Raw genomic sequence first — 21,363 nt, forward strand, 5'->3', positions numbered from 1 at the left:
TGGTGGCATCAGCATCTTCCGGGGGTCCACCAGTGGCTCCCACTTGACGTTGTTCCTCCCCACAGAGAAATCGGTCCACTGTGGCCAGTCCCGCCTGTGGTAGTGCGCCTTGGTGTCCCTGCTGTTCCAAAGGCAAAGATAGCAGGGAAACTTGGTAAAACCGCCTTGGAGACCCATCAGGAATGCCACCGTTGCAGCCTCTTGATGCCATCTCAGAAAAATGCAGATATGTATCCACTTAGGCAGCTGGAACTAAACTGAACTGGTGGGCTTAAGGCCCCTGTATTTATACTACTATTTATATTACTGGAAAGTTCTAGAAGTTACTCCAAGTTTACTCAGCACTGAATCTATCTGGAATGTTCTGGAAAACAGGTACATTTCAAAATATAACTGTCCTGGTCACAAAAGCAAAGTTTGTGGGGAATAATAGCCATTTTCTATACTTTTGAGGCATAAGCAATTAGGAAATAACACTTACTACCCAGGAACCAAAATAAAAAAAAAAAAAAATTGTTACACGGTGAAATCAGGGTTATTCCACCAAATATAGATTTCTGAACTCTTCCTAAGTTAAAACATTAGTATTGTGTTGTTTAAAAATGAATCTGAACTTATTTTCTTTGCACTATTCGAGGTCTGACAACACTGCATTGTTTTTGTTATTTTGACCAGTTGTCATTTGCTGCAAATAAATGCTCTAAATGACAATATTTTTAATTGGAATTTGGGAGAAATGTTGTCAGTAGTTTATAGAATAAAACAACCCAAATGTTACCTATTTTTAAAAAACTGAAATATCTTGCTTGCGTAAAGTATTCAACCCCTGTGCTGTGGAAGCTCCCAGTTTGCACCGATGAAAGAAATTGCCCTAACGAGGACACAATTACCTTACCATTGGCCTCCACCTGTGAACCATTAAAGTTGCTGTCACATTTTCTGGATAAAAACCCCACTGTTGAAGGATCATTGGTAAGGCTGTGAATCTGAAGGAAAATGAAGACCAAAGAGCATTCTACAGAAGTTACAGATAAAGTAATACAAATGCATAGATTAGGGAAAGGGTACAAAATAATATCCAAGTGTTTGGATATCCCAGTGAGCACAGTTGGATCAATAATCAGGAAGTGGAAGCTGCATCACACCACCCAGGCACTGCCAAGAAAAGGCCATCCCTCAAAACTCAGCGCTCAAACAAGAAGGAGACTTGTGAGAGAAGCCACAGAGAGGCCAACAATCACTTTGAAGGAGCTACAGAGTTCAGTGGCTGGGAGTGGAGTAATGGTGCACCAGTCAACCATATCAAGAGCTCCGCATAACACTGGCCTGTATGGGAGGGTGGCAAGAAAGAAGCCGTTACTCAAAAAGTACCACCTGAAAGCTCGTCTGGAATTTGCCAGAAAGCATGAGAGTTATCCAGCTGCGATGTGGGAAAAGGTTTTGTGGTCAGATGAGACCAAGATAGAGCTTTTTGGCCAAAACTCAAAGCGCTATGTGTGGTGCAAACCTAACACTGCCCATGCCTCAAGACACACCATCCCTACAGTGAAGTATGGTGGTGGCACCATCATGCTGTGGGGATGCTTCTCAACAGCAGGGACTGGGCATCTTGTTACAATTGAAGGAAGAATGGATGGAGCAAAATACAGGAAAATACTGCAAGAGAATCTGCTTCAGTCCGCTAAAGGAAATTCACCTTTCAGCAGGACAATGATCCCAAGCACAAGGCCAAAGCAACATTGGAGTGGCTCAAGAACAAAAAGGTGAATGTCCTACAGTGGACCAGTCAAAGTCCTGATCTCAATCCCATTGAGAATCTGTGGCACTAATTGCGGTCCACAAGTGTCGTCCAACCAACCTGAACAACCTGGAGCAAATCTGCCAAGAAGAATGGGCCAAAATCACTCCGACACTGTGTGCAAAGCTGGTACATACTTACCCCAAAAGACTTAAAGCTGTTATTGCAGCGAAAGGTGGCTCTACCAAATATTAATGTGTGGGGGTTGAATACTTATGCAAGCAAGATATTTCAGTTTTTTATTTTTCTTAAAAATATTTCCCAACATAAAACCAATGTCACCTTACAATAATTGCTTTTGAGTTTAAGTGTTTTAAAATAAAATATCAAACAGAACGAAATTTCAATGTACAATTTGTTATTCAGTAATATGAGAGAATTGGTCAGGGGTCTGAATACTTTTGCAAGGCACTGTATATATAAATTGCGCACACACGTATAGTGCTTCCTTTATTTTAAATGTCAAATCATAATAATAATAATAATAATAATAATTGCACACACTGTTGTACATATTTACATTGTAGAGCTAGGGTTTATGTCACAACTGTGTCCTCACGAATTACCATTAAAGAAAACACCCACTACAGCTCATAATGTAATTATTAACTATAATAAACACAATACCTCTATATAAACTAGCGATTCTGGCTTAATTATCCCTAGATTCATGATGAAAAGAGATTAACAATTAATATGATGTATGTTTAAGTATTTCAAATCAATCATAAATGTGTATTTGTTATAAGACAAACCTAACAATCCAAATTATTATTACATTTATTCATATTCAAGGAAGAATAAACATTAGGCTGTATAGTTAAAAACATATGTGGGCAATTTGCAAATAACTGTGTCAGTCTACGTCCTCGCTTCATATGATATGGTACAAATGAAGGATATTTACAAGTTATACATATTTAAGTAAATATTTGTTTTTACTCTATTCTGCACAATAAAAATTGTATTATGCATTTATTTTTTTATTTTTATTTTTTGTTTTTTTTTATGTTATGAGAAGTTAGTGTCGGTTATGATTTTATTGTTTAAATCATTATTTGTTTCAATCCTTACATCAGTTATTTTGTTGTTCAATGTTTTTGTTTGTATGTTATTGAACCAATTTAAATTTATTTATACAATCTCATCATTTGTATTATAGAATGGTAGAGGTTAGTGGTAATTCAAAGGGCAGCATGTTGCTATTAGGTAGATTTACAGTCTATTATCATTTTACAGGCCATGAAAACTAAAGATAATGCAGAGAAGTGTAGAAGGTAGAGAAAAGAGAAAAAAATGATACTGAGAAACATATTGTATTGATGAAGCAGAAAAGCAGTTGATTACAATATTAGTTGAACTCTATGGACTCTACTCTGATCACAGCGCAAATGCAAGTGCAAGCGTGACCAGAGCTTGCCCCTGATTCTGAGGTGCATAAATGGAGCGGAGACGTAAAAAATACCGACTGCACTGAAATGGTATTCTGTATACACGGTCTGTGCCATAACAGAGCACTTGCCCCAGCGCCACCTGTCAGCATAAATGTTGGGGTGTGGCATCATTAACATATCAGCCAAAGTGATTATGATGACAGCGCAGTGGGGTCCCAAAAAGACAATAGGAGCACTGCGTTAAGACTTGCCGAAAGCAGGTTTATTTAACGTCACAATCGGGAACGTTGATATTGTCAGCAACTCCCAGATAGAACAGGGAAGTCAAAGAAGCTAAATTGCAATAAATAAATAAATACAAAACCTAAGAATATGAACAATATTCATTGTAAATTACCAATGAACAAATGTATGAATAAAATAAGGGGACGACATTTTGCCAAATCAGGGGACACAGCAAAGTAGCCAAGACTGAACATTAAGTTGCAGAGTGTAGAGTAAACAGTAATAATAGGTTAAAAAAAACAAAACATTTAAAAAAAAAATCCCCCAAACACAAGAAAATACACAAGGCTGAAGTTGGCTTCCTATATTTATATAGCTTCTTATCTGCATGCGTATTATTCAATCTGTGCATATGTATTTATTTATGTCGGATAATTAGCCTAATTAGGGGTACAATCACATTGGGCAGCTTATTTCTCTGCAGAAACTCAAAGAGGGGTATCCCCTCTGCCAGCTCCAACTGTATTTTACATAGGCACCTAGCACTCAAGAACACTTCTTAATGTCCATAACACACAAAACAGGATATTAAACGGAAATACTGTAGTCTACTATTACAATAAAGGTGTGTACTTACTCTGTCGACACTCTTATAACCTTCATGCAGTCCTATTTTCTTTTCATGCAATGCAGCAGCCCACCATCTAAATGCGTTTGCACTCATGTCATCAGAATAGAGCCCTATGTCTATGTACAGTGCCTTGAAAAAGTATTCAGCCCTCATCCCTTTTTTTTCAAATTTAAGAGTCTCAGAGTCAGAATTTGAAATAATTAAATTATGATTTTTTCCCACTGATCTACAAAGCCTTGAGCACCAAGGCTTTGTAACAAATTCCAAAAGCTTTCAACAATTTACTAGAAATGAAAAAATGGAAATTATTAGATTAAAAAAGTATTCATACCCTTTGTAATTGCAAGCCTAAATTTGCTCAGGTGCAATATATTACCTCAACACACAATTTGTTGATGGACTCCACCTGTGTAAGAAATTAGTGGATCAGCTGCTTTAAATTAATCTGTGAGGATAAATACCGCTCTCTCTGTATGGTCCCACAATATGGTAGAGACTTTCAAAAGAAAGAATCAAAATGCAGATGGAAGAGCATTCTAAGCAAGTCAGGGATATGTCTATAGAGACGCACAAATCTAGGAAGGGTACAAAACCATTTCAAAAGGCATTGAATGAAACTACCACCACACTGCCTAGATCAGGCCGCCCCTCTAAACTTAGTTGCCGGACAAGAAGGGCACTTCTTAGGGAAGCTACTGTGAAGCCAACTGTGACTCTGAATGAGTTACAGAAGTCAGTGGCTGCGAGAGACGATGATGTTCATGTATCAACAATTTCCAAGGCATGCCACAAAAAGGGCCTTTATGGGAGAGTGGCAAGGAAGAAGCTCTGGCTGAAAAAAACCCATATCCTTGACCGCAAAGAGTTTGCAAAACGTCACCTAGAAGATACTGCAGTTATGTGGCAGAACATCTTGTGGTCTGATGAGACTAAAGTGGAACTTTCTGTCCTGAATGCTAAGCGGTATGTGTGGCGCAAATCAAACACTGCACACCAGCCAGGTAACACCATTCCCACCGTAAAGTATGGCGGTGGTAGCATCATTTTCTATGGGATGCTTTTCAGCAGCAGGTACTGGCAATTTTGTCAGGATTGATGAGAGAATGAATGGCGCACAATACAGAGAAATCCTGGATAAAAACCTGCACCCCTTTGCTGAAAAACTCAAACTACAGAAGAAGTTTGTCTTTCAACAGGACAATGATCCAAAGACACTCCAAAGCTTAAAATGAAGAAAATAGATGTCCTTGAGTGGCCCAGTCAGAGTCCTGACCTTAATCCCATCAAAAATCTGTGGCAAGACCTCAAAATTGCTCTGCATCATCATTCCCCAACTAACTTGACACAGCTTGAGCAATTTTGCAAGGAGGAATGGGCAAATATTACTCCACCACGTGCAAAGTTAATGGAAACTTATCCGAAAAGACTACTGGCTGTAATAGCTGCCAGAGGTGGTTGAACCAAGTATTGACCCAGGGGGATAAATACTTAAAAAACAATGACATTTCAGTTTTTTAATTTGTATTATTTTATTGTTTACTATGTTCTTTCTTTCTGGGGGGGGGACTCTGTGAAGAAGAATGTTTGACTCACAAATTAAAGATCCCAATCTAATGCATCAAAATCCCAGGCTGTGAGACTCTTAAATGTGAAAAAGGGATGGGGGCTGAATACTTTTTCAAAGCACTGTATGTAAATGGGTTATGTAAGAGCTAGCCCATAAACCTGAAATACAGGGAGTCTTATTTGTTTCTCTGCATTATATGAATGACTAATTTACTATAATCTGGTAAAACAACCTTTATTTAGATTAACTTGGTTATTTTATTTGCAAGGCATATCCTCGTTTTTTTTTTTTTATTATTATTATTATTTTTTTTTTGTTATCATAACCAACACCAAGATGTCATAACCGACACTTCTATGAAAGAGACAATCAATTTATGCAAAATACATCAGGAAAATGTAAAAAATAATGATATAGTTATGTTCTACACTCACAGTGCTTAATATTTATGTAAGTATTGTTTATAAAACAATTGGTGGTTTCATAAAAAAAAAAAAAAAAACAATTGTGTTAAAATTCATAAGGGGTGTTGGTTATGATATAAACCTGAAATAAATTAAAAAAATAAAGTTTGTATTAAAATGTATTAAAGAAAAAGAAAAGCATTTTAGAAATAGCAGTTTCATAATACTTTTTTTGCAGCAGAGTCAGATTTAATAGGTTTTTATATTAAGTGTTGGTTATGAGATTCTAAGGAGTTTATTTGTAAATATTAAGAAAAAAATCTAAAACAAATGAACAAAATATAATGTGCCAATACTTGAATTCAAAACTTCAAAGTCTGTTAAATATGGAAATGTTTCTAAAAATTAAAAATAAAAAACTTTTTTTAGATTTAGTTTTTTAGCCCAATTGACAGTTATTTGCAAATTACCCATGTATAAAGAAGAAACAAAATAAAACACTCAAGGAAAAGTAATGCATTATTAAATGTTCATAATAAATTCTCGATGTGCTGTCTGGTCAGAGTTCTGCATTAGTGAAGCAGTCTTAATAGTTCATCATGCATTGTTCGGTAGAGTCACACATTACATATACATGCGTCAGCTTCCACGTGTTAGAAATGTAATGTATTCGCCTATTTTGTTATCAACCTCCTATTCAAAATAATTTTAGTTACATTCATTAGAGAAGCATACAAAATTACAATTACAAGCATCTAAAACACATCATTATACAATCAACAGATAATATTTATAAATAGTTATTCGTTTATAACATTCATTTAAAACACAATAAATCCTTCAGACTTATTGGGAAACTTACTTAAAATAACTATTAAACTTGTGTCCACAGGTTACGTAATTAAAAATGATTCTTAAAACATTTTAACTAACTATTAACACAATAATGGCACAACTGCATCATAGCTTGGCAGGTTTTATGACACCTCAGGAGAAGACAATCAGATAACATTTTGAAAGACGAGCTTCAAAGAGTTAACACAGTTTGTGGCCTGTGCCCTGTGCTCTGGAATCGGTGTTAGCAACCCAATCCCCACAGCATTTCACATAGACCTCAGAATTAAATATCTGAGAAATACTTATATTAAAATGAATTTAACCATGAATTTCCTTGACAACACAAATATTTATAGTGCTTGCTTTATTTTAAATGTCAAATCATTACACTGAAATAACATTAATCTATTCTCTATACAAATTACATTATGTACAAATATAAATCTGTGCAGTAGGCATATAGCCTACATTTTGTTGCCTTACAACCTGGAATTTAAATGGATTTTTGGGGGGTTTGTATCATTTGATTTACACAACATGCCTACCACTTTGAAGATGCAAAATATTTTTTATTGTGAAACAAACAAAAAATAAGACAAAAAAACTGAAAACTTGAGTGTGCATAAGTATTCACCCCCCCCCAAAGTCAATACTTTGTAGAGTCACCTTTTGCAGCAATTACAGCTGCAAGTCTCTTGGGGGATGTATCTATAAACTTGGCACATCTAGGCACTGGGATTTTTGCCCATTCTTCAAGGCAAAACTGCTCCAGCTCCTTCAAGTTGGATGGGTTCTGCTGGTGTACAGCAATTTTGAAGTCATACCACAGATTCTCAATTGGACTGAGGTCTGGGCTTTGACTAGGCCATTCCAAGACATGTAAATGTTTCCCCTTAAACCACTCGAGTGTTGCTTTAGCAGTATGCTTAGGGTCATTGTCCAGCTGGAAGGTGAACCTCCGTCTTAGTCTCAAATCTCTGGAAGACTGAAACAGGTTTCCCTCAAGAATTTCCCTGTATTTAGCACCATCCATCACTCCTTCAATTCTGACCAGTTTCCCAGTCCTTGCCGATGAAAAATATCCCCACAGCATGATGCTGCCACCACCACGCTTCACTGTGGGGATGGTGTTCTCGGGGTGATGAGAAGTGTTGGGTTGCGCCACACATAGTGTCTTCCTTGATGGCCAAAAAGCTCAATTTTAGTCTCATCTGACCAGAGTACCTTCTTCCATATGTTTGGGGAGTCTCCCACATGCCTTTTGGCGAACACCAAACGTGTTTGCTTATTTTTTTCTTTAAGCAATGGCTTTTTTCTGGCCACTCTTCCATAAAGCCCAGCTCTATGGAGTGTACGGCTTAAAGTGGTCCTATGGACAGATACTCCAATCTCCGCTATGGAGCTTTGCAGCTCCTTCAGGGTTATCTTTGGTCTCTTTGCTGCCTCTCTGATTAATGCCTTCCTTGCCTGGTCCGTGAGTTTTGGTGGGCGGCCCTCTCTTGCCAGGTTTGTTGTGGTGCCATATTCTTTCCATTTTTTAATAATGGCTTTAATGGTGCTCCGTGGGATGTTCAAAGTTTTGGATATTTTTTTATAACCCAACCCTGATCTGTACTTCTCCACAACTTTGTCCCTGACCTGTTTGGAGAGCTCCTTGGTCTTCATGGAGCCGCTTGCTTGGTGGTGTTGCAGACTCTGGGGCCTTTCAGAACAGGTGTACATATACTGAGATCATGTGACAGATCATGTGACACTTAGATTGCACACAGGTGGACTTTATTTAACTAATTATGTGACTTCTGAAGGTAACTGGTTGCACCAGATCTTATTTAGAGGCTTAATAGCAAAGGGGGTCGGAATACATATGCACGCACCACTTTTCCGTTATTTATTTTTTTAGAATTTTTTGAAACAAGTTATTTTTTTCATTTCACTTCACCAATTTGGACTATTTTGTGTATGTCCATTACATGAAATCCAAATAAAAATCAATTTTAATTCCAGGGTTGTAAGGCAACAAAATAGGAAAAATGCCAAGGGGGGGGGGATACTTTCGCAAGCCACTGTATGTTAGTCCACATCTTGGTTTCGAACCACTGGGGCCATCTTGCCCTTTTCCAACCGACTGATCACTGTTCGTTTACACTGTGTAGAGTATGAGTTTATGTGCCCTATATATGCATGTTCTTAATTTTTGCAATTTAGTAGGCTACTTGTATCTGTTCTGTTTATTTTCATCCAGTCTGGATTCAGTATAACAGGTATTTTTTCAGTGGGTTTCTCTTCCGATCATGCATCCCAGCATCACACTAAATTGGTTATGATTAGGGGACACACATTGTGTCAGGCATATCAGAATGAACTGCGGAACGGTGAAAACTTGTCACTCGCAGTATTAAAAAAGTAACTGACAACCACTGTCAAGGATCTGTGACTGAAAATATCTGGCAGGAGATAGCTGCTCGAGTTAATGCGGTTGGTACTGTAAAAAGGGAGCTCTAGAGGGGTAAAATACTTAATGTACCAGGATCAAGTCCCGGTGGGGACAGGTGTCCCAAATACAAAATCTATTAAAATAAGCACTCAAAGGAGTGGGCAGCTGATCCAATTTGCATTAACACCTGCCTACAGTATACAGGTTCAGATGAAATAAATAACTTTTTCTAACCTTACACAACCAGTACCTTGCTATGTTGGTTTGACGGCCACTGTTAGGGAATGCACTGTTTCTCGAACAATGCTATGACAAGAATTCTTTGTCGTGCTCCAGCTTTTTGTGGACATAATATGGCAACTTATGTTCTTTGAAATTCTTATTTATTATGCAGAAATCATAATCACAATGTCAGTCATATAAGTGATGTCAAGGCAGAAAAAAATCTTAAAATAAAAATCTATTCCTCTGATTGACTCCCATTCTTACTTTAGTCCAATATACAGTATTAGTCCAGGGCTGGCAATGGAACTTGAAACAAGCAATGTGATTGGTCGAGCAAGGTTCCAGCTGTCTGTATACTGGATGGATAAAAACAGTTTGAGCCTGATCAGATATTAGAAATCACTGTGCTGCCTCACAGAATTTGCAGTACTGGCAGACATCTTGTTTACAGTTACAAAGTTACAGCAACTATAATACTGAGTGACCAACTGCCTGAAAATATGAATGTCTCTAAAGATACTGAACCCAAAAAAATTCTAAAACTAGTACGCAGACATGCCAATTTAGATGAAGAACAATTAAATGAACTGGAAGATAGCAAAACGGAGAAAAAATACTAAAGAAATTATAAATAGTGCACTTGCCATCTTTCAGGACTGGCTAAAACAGAAACAAGCTGAAATATATCTCTCAACTGTAGAAAATGCACATCTTAACAAAATACTGATGTGCTTCTATGGAAATGTAAGAAATGCCTAAGAAGAATATAAAATATCAAGCTACACTTGGCTGCGAGTTGCAATAAACTGCTATCTAAATGAAAACATAACTGGGGAATCTGTCAATATACAACATAAAAATTAGTCTGTGTGTCTGAAAGTTATGCGGTTGTCTGTTTATGACATTTCCTAAATACATGTATTAAATACCCTGGCGGCATTTGAGGGGCAGAGTCGCAGAAATAGGAAGTTGTAATCCCACCTACCTAGAACCGTGAAGCCATCATTTTGACTGCCTTTTAGAATACATGTTTTTATTTTCAATATAACCTACAATATTCTGCTTTTTTATATATACAAGCCTGTTGTTATCTCTTTCCCCATTGAGCTTTCTGCAGTATGTCTTTGAATAGAATATGGCTCTTGAAGTCAAGACATGTGTTATCCAAAGATCTATTGTAATTCTATCAATTCCTTGGAGAACTGGCATCTGGCTGTCTATGTGAGCATATGTAGTCTGCTGTTGTATAGCACTTCTATTTTATTCTCACAGGTATGCTGACAGAGACTAGGCTGAAGCTCCAAATGGCTCAAAGAAGCAGCATGACCACTCAAAAAGCGAATGATATGAGTGAGAGAATGTGAGTGATCACAACAGCAATGAATCCTGGATTTGTGAAACAGGCAGCTTCACCAGTGAAAGAGAGGAAGGTGCCACTGAAGTGCTACGACCATAAAGAGGGCTCAACAGGCGCAGAAGAGGTTGTGGCAGAAGCAGCAGTCCTGGGGAATTCTCTGCAGTGCCATCCGCTTTGCCTGTATTGTCTCCTGCAGCTTCACCCACAGCAGTTCCAAGAACAGCTGCATCACCAGCACAAACAAGCACTCAGGAGACTGGGAAGGATGGCACTATCAAGGAAATGATAAATCCCAGTGTTGACGCTGTGGAAAGACGGGCTGCACAAAACATTGACTGAAACCTCAGGCCCCATGCCATACACAAAAATCAACTCTGATAACGCTCTCAGTGCTTCAACGCTGTACTGTAGCAGAGGCACATAGGACACAAAATGACGATTCCTGGGCAATGTCGTTGAAAGAATTAAAAGTATTTATTGCAATCCTGTATGTTCATGGAGTGTATGATGGCAAAAGCCTTCACCACGAGAACTTTTGGTTTACACAATGGGAAACTGCTTTTTTTTTTTATAGACGATGTCATAGAATCATTTGCCCCTGCATCATAAATTTGGAACGGCTTCATTGAAAACAGCACTGCCTGCTACAAGCTGGGAGCGAACTTTACAGTGGACAAGCAGCTGTTTCCATCAAAACAGGGCTCGCGAAATTTTGGTAATGGTACTTGCCCTTCGGGCAGTCCATTCTCAACATTTGGTTGTCCAAAAAAAATGTGAAGTTGCCCATAATTGACCTATGGACTGTGATTTGTCAATATAGGTACAGTATCGCAGGGTTCATATACTTTTTCAACATCAAAGCCGCAGAGCATTATAACTTTTTGATCCAGAGCAGAAGTTGCTCCCGGTTTTCTAAAAGTATTTGTCAGAATCTGGAGGTGCATATCTAGCAAGAGACAATGCAGGTATGCAAAAGAGAAGTAAGATGCAAGCTAAGAAATTACCAATATTTGAGAACTACGTTGCATTATTTAAAAAAAAGAATATACAAAGTTGTATACTGCAAGTACACTTATGCCAAAATAGGATAGACTAATGGTACAAATAGTATAGTAAAACCAGACAATTCTGGCACAAGTATACTTGCAGTATGTTGCTGAACATTATGGGTGGTGAAAAATAACAAATGAAATAACAAATATGCACATATATTAAAATGTGCAAGTGTCATATACTAAGCATATAAGTCAAATATTAAATACAGTACACCCTCGCTATAACAACCCTGTTTGAGTCCAAAGCCTTTTGTTCGATATAGTAAAAAGACAATCAAAAACGAACAATATAAGCTGCTGAAGTAAGTTAAGGAAGTCATCTTGGATAAAGTTATTAGCTAAATTTATTAATAATATTACTACTGTTTTATTCTTTGACTCTTTATTATTACAGTATTTGTCACTGTTCTGTCACCCCGGGAGCGTCGTCCTTGCTCAAGATTGACAGGCAGCAAAACTCCCTCCTCCTTCACCACACAAGATGTTTTGGGTTTTGGCACATTTATTTGCCGTGTGGCAATAAAAAAGGTGGGTGTGAAACTACAACAGTGAAGCATACACAAATACAGTTAAATAACAGACACCTGCTAGACTAACATACATACATTTCTACATTGAAGCATAGATACAAATGAATGTCATGTGGATAAGTAACGTTAACATAACGAACACATAGCTAGATAGATGGTGGTGTATAAATAGGCTGCGTTAACCTATCAAACTTAATGTTGTTACACAGAATTGCGTTACATATACGTGACTTAACATAAGCTAATAATTTACCAGAGGTAGAAAACTAACATCATGACTGAGTACAAATGAGTGTGCTAGTTAGTTAACTGACAAGAACATAACATTAGCTTTTAAGACTTTTTTGCTGCTGAAAGATGGCTTGTTTTCAAACTGTCAAAATAGCAACAACGTACCTTGTACCAGAACAGTCACTACTAGCACTAATAGCAGTGAGATTGTGAGTACAAGTAAAAGTGCAAGTACAGTACCTATTTGTGGCATGCTGCATCCAGCGGTATTCTGGCTATATCCTATTAATTGAAGAAGAACACAGTAAACCCCCCACCTTAAAAAAAAAAAAAAAAAGCGCCGTTGTTAATTGAAATCTCGGTTCCTTATTTTAAATATATTAAAAAAAACAAAAAAACTGTTTTTACCTTTCAAAACATTAAGAATGGCCTATGATTACGTGGACATAATTAGTGCTGTTTTTATTCCTTTTTCAAAAATAGCATAAATATTAGGTTTTCTAAACATTTTTTTTTTAAAATCGTAGCCTACTGCACAGTAGTAGTTTCTGCATGTGAGTTGTATTGTATTATTTGTAGTTAAAATAATACAGGCTACTTATTGATTACTAAAGAAGCTATACTAATAACATGCATCATCTCACATTTTACATATTCTAACAAACTTTACTGTGATCATGTGATTGTGGAGTTTTGCTTTTGTTGTCGTTGTTCCGATATATACAGTATATATGGTTGTTGCACCATTAAAAGACGTAACTTACACTTGATCACACGTATGCTTGCAAGAATAAGTGGAAAACCTGTTTGTCACTGTTGTTCCAAAGTTAAGGAATATAAAACAAACGTTTTTTCCACTTATCGCAAGTAAAACTGGACATGTACTGTGTCCCACATTTTATATTTTAAAACCTACGCACTACATGAAAATATATCTATGGGAAACTGAAGTCATACAAAAGGATTATTGTGAAATTGTGGATTTTTTTTCTAAAGACCTTGAAATAAAATATTTAATATCTCAAAACTGTTTGGAATACAAATGACTGTTCTTCATCTGAATGATGTATTTACTTAACCCAGCTTGTTGTTGCTATGTTCCCACTAGCTGTCGTTACAAACTAAACCTTTTCCTTTGCGGCTCAACTATTTTTCCAGAAGTTCGCCACAGTGGTGAAGGCTTTGAAAAATGTAGTTGTGTAAGACTGCTAGCACATTCAACGTGTGCTGGTAGAGGAGTCAATAAAGACGGTTTAGTTTGATTTCATTTTATCAAATGAAAGCTCTTTAGCTTGATCACATAACATATGCATGTCACAAACGGGAGGACAGACCAATTATCAGAATCATGTTCCAAAAGATGCAGCCCAAGAAATACTAGTCACCCAAGCACACAACTAAAATATGACTGTGATACTAGTCACAGGCCACAAAAAAACATTTTCAGACGGCAAGCAATACTTCACACATTAAATGTCACTCAGATGCCAAATTCGATCATTTGATTTGTATAATGCATGTTACGTAAACAAAAGTTGTTATTAAAATCCGTTATCAAATCATTACGTAGTAACTCTACGTGGTGCCACTGCAGTGTGTGTAGCAGGGTACCTCTAGGCTGTACTGCTTCAGTAAAATATGTAATGAATACTTAGTGTACAAGACGGTGTAAGAGAAGTGCTATGTAGAATATGTCTGAAACAAACAAAATATACACTAACACTACTAATTTTAATTGCGAAACTGAGCACCGTCCGTCCCTCTCCGCTCCAGCTCGTGTTATCCAAAAGCAAACCTTTAATTTCTTCATTGGCCGTCTCGACAGCAAAGAGTTGCAGCGTGCGTAAGGCATAAACTGTACTGAAAGAAATGTCTCAAAACCCCTCTGCTGTTTGGGATTTTTTTTGTTTCTTTTTAACCAGCGCTCCACTTATTATTATTTTTTTTTTTAACTCTTTACACATCAGCCCTACTCCCACATATTTTTCAGTGTTTTCATTTATGTATGTTAACAAATATTAAATATAAATATGTTGACTTAAATATTGACTGCTGACTGCTGTGACGCTTTTGCTGGAAAATGTGTTTAAAGCTTTAATTATTTTCCCAAGCTACGACCCTCCAGAAATGTGTTCAGGACCCATAATTTAAGAACAGCTGCCGTGGGCACGATGGCCTGGCTTCGCGGGCACCATTTTGAGGACCACTGCTATATGTGGTAGAGATGAGAATATATGTAAAAATAAACAAATAAATAACAATAATATATATATATATATATATATATATATATATATATATATATATATATATATATATATATATATATAGCCCCATGCACTACAGAGATAACAAGGACATAAACAAAGGAGATAGCTGCTTCTGCATCCAGCACTCAAAGAATATCACAGACATTTGCAGAGCTTTTTGAGATGGTATAGGAATAAAATAATGACTTGGATCACATTACTGAGGAGTTTGGTGATAAAACGAGTGATCAGGAGAGGATTTATCAGTATGCACATCTATAAAGAGGTATGTGAAAAATACAACCAACTAGGGATTGGGCTTGGCTGGAGATTCAGTACTGAGTGTGCTTTTGCGATTCAGTGCTTTTTAAATCTGTTTTACTTTGAAAAAAAATATTTTAAAACAGCTTGTGCAAAATAAACAGCCCATGTGAAAATAAACTGGACCTGACGTGCCTGACAAGCACTGAATAAATGGACTGCAAAGGGTTAAAATATTTCTGCAGGATTTTCATGCACTGAAAGTTACAGATATGCAGGAGCAACTTGGAAAATGCATAATTCCCACAATCCCATGCTGAAATTCAAGCCCTGTACATAATAGAAATAAACAAAAGAAAAAAAACAATTTTGTCTTTGCAGAATTTGATGGAGCCTACTGCAAATATTGCATGCATGCTGTAGAAAAACTGTACAAATGCAGAAACTTGACAGGTTAGACACAAGTCCTTTTAAAAATCTGGGGTTCAGCAGTTGCAAAACTGAAAACTTAAAGAAAAATCAGAATTCTATAAAGCAGCAGTAACAGTTGGCAATGATTTCATATCTGTGATGCAACAAACTAAAACACCTGTACATCAGGAGTTGGAATAAGCTTATAGAGAAAGTGAAAAAAAAACTATTTTTATATTTGAATAACTCCCAAGTATTGCTTATTATAGTTGCACTCTAGTATGTTACTTAAACTTACTAGCAGAGTTTGTTCCAAACTGCACTGAAAGGAACAGGAAAAGTAGGTTGTAAAGTTGTTGAGTTGAGATGGGGCCTCAGGGAACCTTTTGCGCATCTTGAAGGATTTAGTGAACAAGTCAAGCTACAAGGATACAGCCACCCTGTTAAACCACTAATTGATCGACTGTGCTCACTGTTAAATAAAACCAAAATCCTACAAGTTATATTCTACTTTTTTGTGTGTGTTTTTCTTCTGTGCGACAGGTAGGGGGCAAGTAGATTTATGAAGGACAAGCAGATTTTTCTAGCATTTTGTCCGTTGGACAAGTTTTTTTTCAAAAACTGCACACTCCTAAAAGCTGTAAAAACTGAATTACTAGCCCTCCTGTAGACATTCTGTATGTGTACATTATCTGTATGCAATGCTCATAGTGATGTGTCCCCCTCACTCCATAACTATCAACCTCCAATTAAAACAGACAGTTGGCTAATGCTTACACAGTTAGAAAAGATGGAAGCACCTAAACTTCACAAAGGTATTATACTGTATTGCCTGTATAATTAAAAGGTTTTATGTAACAGTATGCAAACCCACAGAATTCTACCCTGCTTTCTGGGACAAATTTAGGATGCAAAGCATGCAACTAGGAGGCAACTTTAAAATTATATTTTTATATAGCTCGACATGCAGAACAACAAAGAAAATAATAGCATTACCTTTGGTGTTAATACTATGCTTTCAATTAAATGTAATTGCATTTTGTGAATCAGAAAATGGAGTCAAGGAGATGTACAGTATGTTAAAAAAAAGCCTACAGTGTTAATGACCTCTGTGTCAATCTTTTACTGGCAGCTACTGATCTGTAGAAGTAGCTGAGCCTGAAACTGTCAGCTTGTTAACTAAGAGTTTCGGTAATGAATCACATTCATTACCGACACAGAGGTATTGAATGTGATTATAAACCATATTCCTGTGGCATTTGTCAAAATTATTATTTCACCAATTGTAAAGCTATGTATTGCCTGTTTTAAGTACATCAGTCCATTTGCTAACAAAACACTCTATCATGGTTTTGTATTCCTGAATAGATAACAATCGCGTCAATAGAAGACATCTCACAAGTTCATACGTTGCCGCTAGCCACTCGCCACAATGTTTTCCTGTGTGGCGCAATTAATTTTCACCAAGTTCACCACGGTGCCGAAGGCTTTGAAAAATGTACTTGTGTAAGGCTATGCCAGCATCATTACTTTGAACGTGTGCTGCTGATGAATCAATACAGACTGTTTGTTTAATTTCATTTAGCCAAAAAAAATCTATTTAGCTTGATTAAGTAGCATATGCACCAACATTGTGTTTGGTGGGACAGAGGTTCTAATTAGAAACAAGAATATGACCGTGATATTAGTCACATTCGCTGTTTACTATCTCTAATATGCTGAAATATAGGTCGGAAATAGTAACAGAATGGTTCCAAGAAGATTCAGAAGAGGAACAATTAGTAAAAGTATAAAAATTTATTATTTTAAAAAGAAGGATTAGTCTAACTGTGATTTATTGAGTTTTAATGTCAGAATCTCTGCAATATTACTGTCAGTACTCCCAGGTGAAAAAGAGGTAAAACGTTTTTTATTTATTTATGTATTTATTTTTAAACACAGTCATGGCTGTACAACCCTTCTTAATATTACAAGCTTGTGTAACTAGAGCTGCGGCTGGTCAGGGAGGCATTTATATTAACATACACTTATAGCACTGTCTACAGCAGTTTCGATTTACCGTGCTGTAGTGGAAAGAAAACCATAACACCATTAAAATAATGTAAAAGGTGCAGCACATGAATATCTGCAAACCAATTCAGAATTTAGGAAATCTGCAAACACATTGTTTCACGTGGGACTGAGTTTGGCATTGATTAAACGGGAATCAGAGATATAGTGCACTTTAAATACACTGTGTGCAAGTAAAGGGTATGGTCTGGCATTTAAATATCTATGTGTTTTTAAATAAAATGCACTTTTTTTGTCTTGGTGAAACAGTATGTTCATAACCAGTTTATATTATTGTTAAGTAAAAACATTTTGTATAAACAAATGTCCACCACAATCATGTATTAAAATGTTAATTTAGCTTTGTGAAGTTGTAACAGGCCGACAGTATATTATGATTTCTACCAGTGACAGTGTGCTGTTTGTATGTCATTCAGGCTTGCATTGGAAACTCAAAAGCTCACCTATATTATTTGTGTTTAGGGAAACCAGTGTCGAGTGTGGTTTTTAGGGGAGAGGGTTGTTGAACACAGTTATAGTCAATATGCTTATTGTATTGTGTACAATAAAACGGTTTTCTTTAATATTCTTTGGTGTGGCTTAACTTTTTTTAACTTAAGTGTGACTAAAAAATGCTAAGTTACTTTTGCCACAGTGGATAACGAAATTAAAGTCTTACAGGTAAAGTAGAGTTCAGTAACAACCAAAGTGTAATCCCTCCAAAATAATGTGTACTAATAATAGCCTACTACTGTAATGTTGGAGACATTACCATAGTTACAGTAAGAATATGCCTGCATTATACATACAATACTGTACGGGGGGAGGAAAGAAGGATGCCATCAGAAAAGTACAAAAACATTTCCTTTCTAAATCCCACCTTCATTTGCAGCTCTGACACGAGTTATTCAGTACCCAAAAATCGACTGTTAGAAAAGTTATACAGTGCACTGTAACAAGCTGTCCCTGTGGGCAGTGAAGACCAGCTTCATAGGCAGTAGTAGGTACAGTTCCACCCAGGATATCCTGGTTATTAGGTCTATTCAAACCATACCTCAGTGCCCACACTGAAGACACATCTACCATAAAACTGCTAATGCACTACAGAGAAAAATATTGTTTTCTATAGGTTCCCTGATGGTAAAACAAACTTGTATCTAAAAAACTCAATCAAACCAATGTGAAGCATGTTACAGTAAAACAATATTACTAATGTCATTTGACAGTTTAGTAGTAAAGTTAGCCTGAATATAATGTTCATGGCAGTAGCCAAGATCTAGCACAAAGTAAACTGAACATAGAATAATCTGTTACAAATAAGGGAATTAAGGAGTGAGTAAGCAAAGGCCAATCAAGAAAAAAAGAAGGAGAGCCTTTCTATGATCACCACCTTTTAATAATATTTTTAGGTGCTATAGCAACATCTATTTATGAATGCCTCCTCCACGTTATCCAAAAACAACTTATAACTATGACCAAGTTAACCATACCTTCTATTGCTGTGCCATAAATGCTTAATACAAAGACTCACTTTTTAAACTCCTACACAAAAATAAACAAACAAAAAAGCATGGTTATTTCTGACATTTTTTATAAATAGTGAATATAATCCTCCACAGAAGGAAATGATGAAGGCTGCAAGTGCAGTTAACAAACAAACAAATACAACTGATTATTGTTTTGTGTTTATTTTAGGATATATTACTACACACTATGTAGCTACTTCAGCGATGCTACATTGATTCTTGAACAGAAAACATGCAAGTACTAAAAGGCCATTCATATTTCACTGCAAGGGTATGTCCCTTCAATTTCTTTCTTTTTTTTTTTTTGTGTTGGTATTGTAACGATAGTTTATGTAACTGTTCTCTTTCACGAATTACTGTACATTTAGGCTTTATGGTGACTAAACTGCCTACATTTAACCGTGTTTAAAACAAATATTAACAAATACATTTTTTAATTAAAATAAAAACCTGTCATTAAATAATCAGTCTAAATTATACACGGACACTGTGACAGCAGCTGCCGAATACTAAGTAAAAAAATGTGGACTGAGCAACATCTCGTAAATGTGACAATGCATGACACTAAAAATAACGTCAGACTGCAGCATGAAGTACAAACCATTTCAATACAATTACATACTGAATATAATTATGTCGTCTACTGACAGTTTCTTCTGTCAGATTCTTACCTTAGCTTTGCCGGCCTCCAGTTTTTTCTGTCTCTCGTCGTCTTCCATGACTGTTGCCCCTGCACCCAGAGACAAAAAAAAAAAAAAAAAAAAAAAACGAATTGTTCAGACAACGTGTCAATCAAAATGTGTTTACTTAAAATTACACTATAGCGGCATATACGCCTTTAATTTTCTATCTTTACAGAAGCTGCGGTTGACAAACGTGGAAAACAGTCTTTCCTAGTAATTTAGAGAAGTCGCCATGTTCATATCCACGTAAACAAAAGGACTGGGGGTGATGACGTCAGGTAAGTAGTTACGCCTCCAAAATAGTCTTGAGGAGGATCAATAACGTGACAGGTGAGGAATGTGCCAAATAAATATGTATTTTAACTGTTGCACTCCATTCATTTCACCCTGCAGTGTTTTTGGAAGTTGTAGTTATGAGTTGAGGGCATCACCCAGATGCATATACTATGAATTGCTTTAAAATAATCAGTGGTTTGTTTAGCTTGATGGAATAGCAAGCAACACAGTGACTACAGAAACACATTCACAGAGTAATGTGTAGTCTGTAACAAAAAAAAAAAAAAAAACATAGAAATCTGCTAACATGTTCACTAAACAGTATGTATACAATTTAAACAAATAAAAGAAAGAGAAATATGAATTTAATTAGGCACATTTAATAGTACAATATGTGCATACATTATATACAAAATCAGACTAAATAAAACATAGATGTCAGTCTACTGAGAGCTCTGCAAACTGATTTCAAAGATATTGACATTACATGTTTTCAGGCAAGAGGGTGACATGACACTGTTACTGTTGTAATCATAACAGATGCTACTGTTTATATATTATATATATATATATATATATATATATATATATATATATATATATATATATATATATATATATATAAACAGTAGCATCTGTTATGATTACAACAGTAACAGTGTCATGTCACCCTCTTGCCTGAAAACATGTAATGTCAATATCTTTGAAATCAGTTTAAAATTACTCTGAAAGAAAGTTAAATAGAATAATAAAATAATAATAACAGATGACCGTACTTGTAAAACATGGAGTAAATCAGAAAGTGCAAAATAATGTAATTGAAATTTCTGTCCTATGCAATCCACAAAGTTTATTTGTTAACTGAATTAATTAATACTCAGTATTTGGTCATATTCACAAAGCTTTACCTCATTCAAACCATAAACATATATTCTTTAACAACAGTGTCAGAATTTGTGTTAATCCTTTAACGAATATTAATAATGATATATTATATATATATATATATATATATATATATATATATATATATATATATATATATATATATAAATGAAAGAGTTTAAAGCATTATAATAAGGCTATTGTGTTAAACAAATTTGTTTATGTTAAAAGCAATACAAAATGTATAGATCTATAGTATATATATATATAATATATTACAAAATGTTTTATAATATATTATATAAATATATATAATATAATATATTTAATAAAAA

General features: G+C 35.9%; 1 protein-coding gene across 8 annotated transcripts in view; it reads right to left on the bottom strand.

Moving 5' to 3' along the window:
- LOC121313172 (A-kinase anchor protein 9-like) overlaps positions 1-20,122 on the bottom strand; it is a 151,188-nt gene extending 131,066 nt beyond the window's left edge. For all 8 annotated transcript variants that reach the window (XM_041245459.1, XM_041245458.1, XM_041245463.1 and 5 more), the window contains exon 1: positions 19,856-20,122. In XM_041245459.1, the coding sequence (XP_041101393.1) occupies positions 19,856-19,903 (48 nt within the window). In that variant the 5' untranslated portion in view covers positions 19,904-20,122. The remainder of the gene's footprint in view (positions 1-19,855) is intronic.
- Between the last annotated feature and the right edge of the window lie 1,241 nt (positions 20,123-21,363).

The sequence above is a fragment of the Polyodon spathula genome, chromosome 3, assembly GCF_017654505.1.
Source record: "Polyodon spathula isolate WHYD16114869_AA chromosome 3, ASM1765450v1, whole genome shotgun sequence".
Taxonomy (NCBI): domain Eukaryota; kingdom Metazoa; phylum Chordata; class Actinopteri; order Acipenseriformes; family Polyodontidae; genus Polyodon; species Polyodon spathula.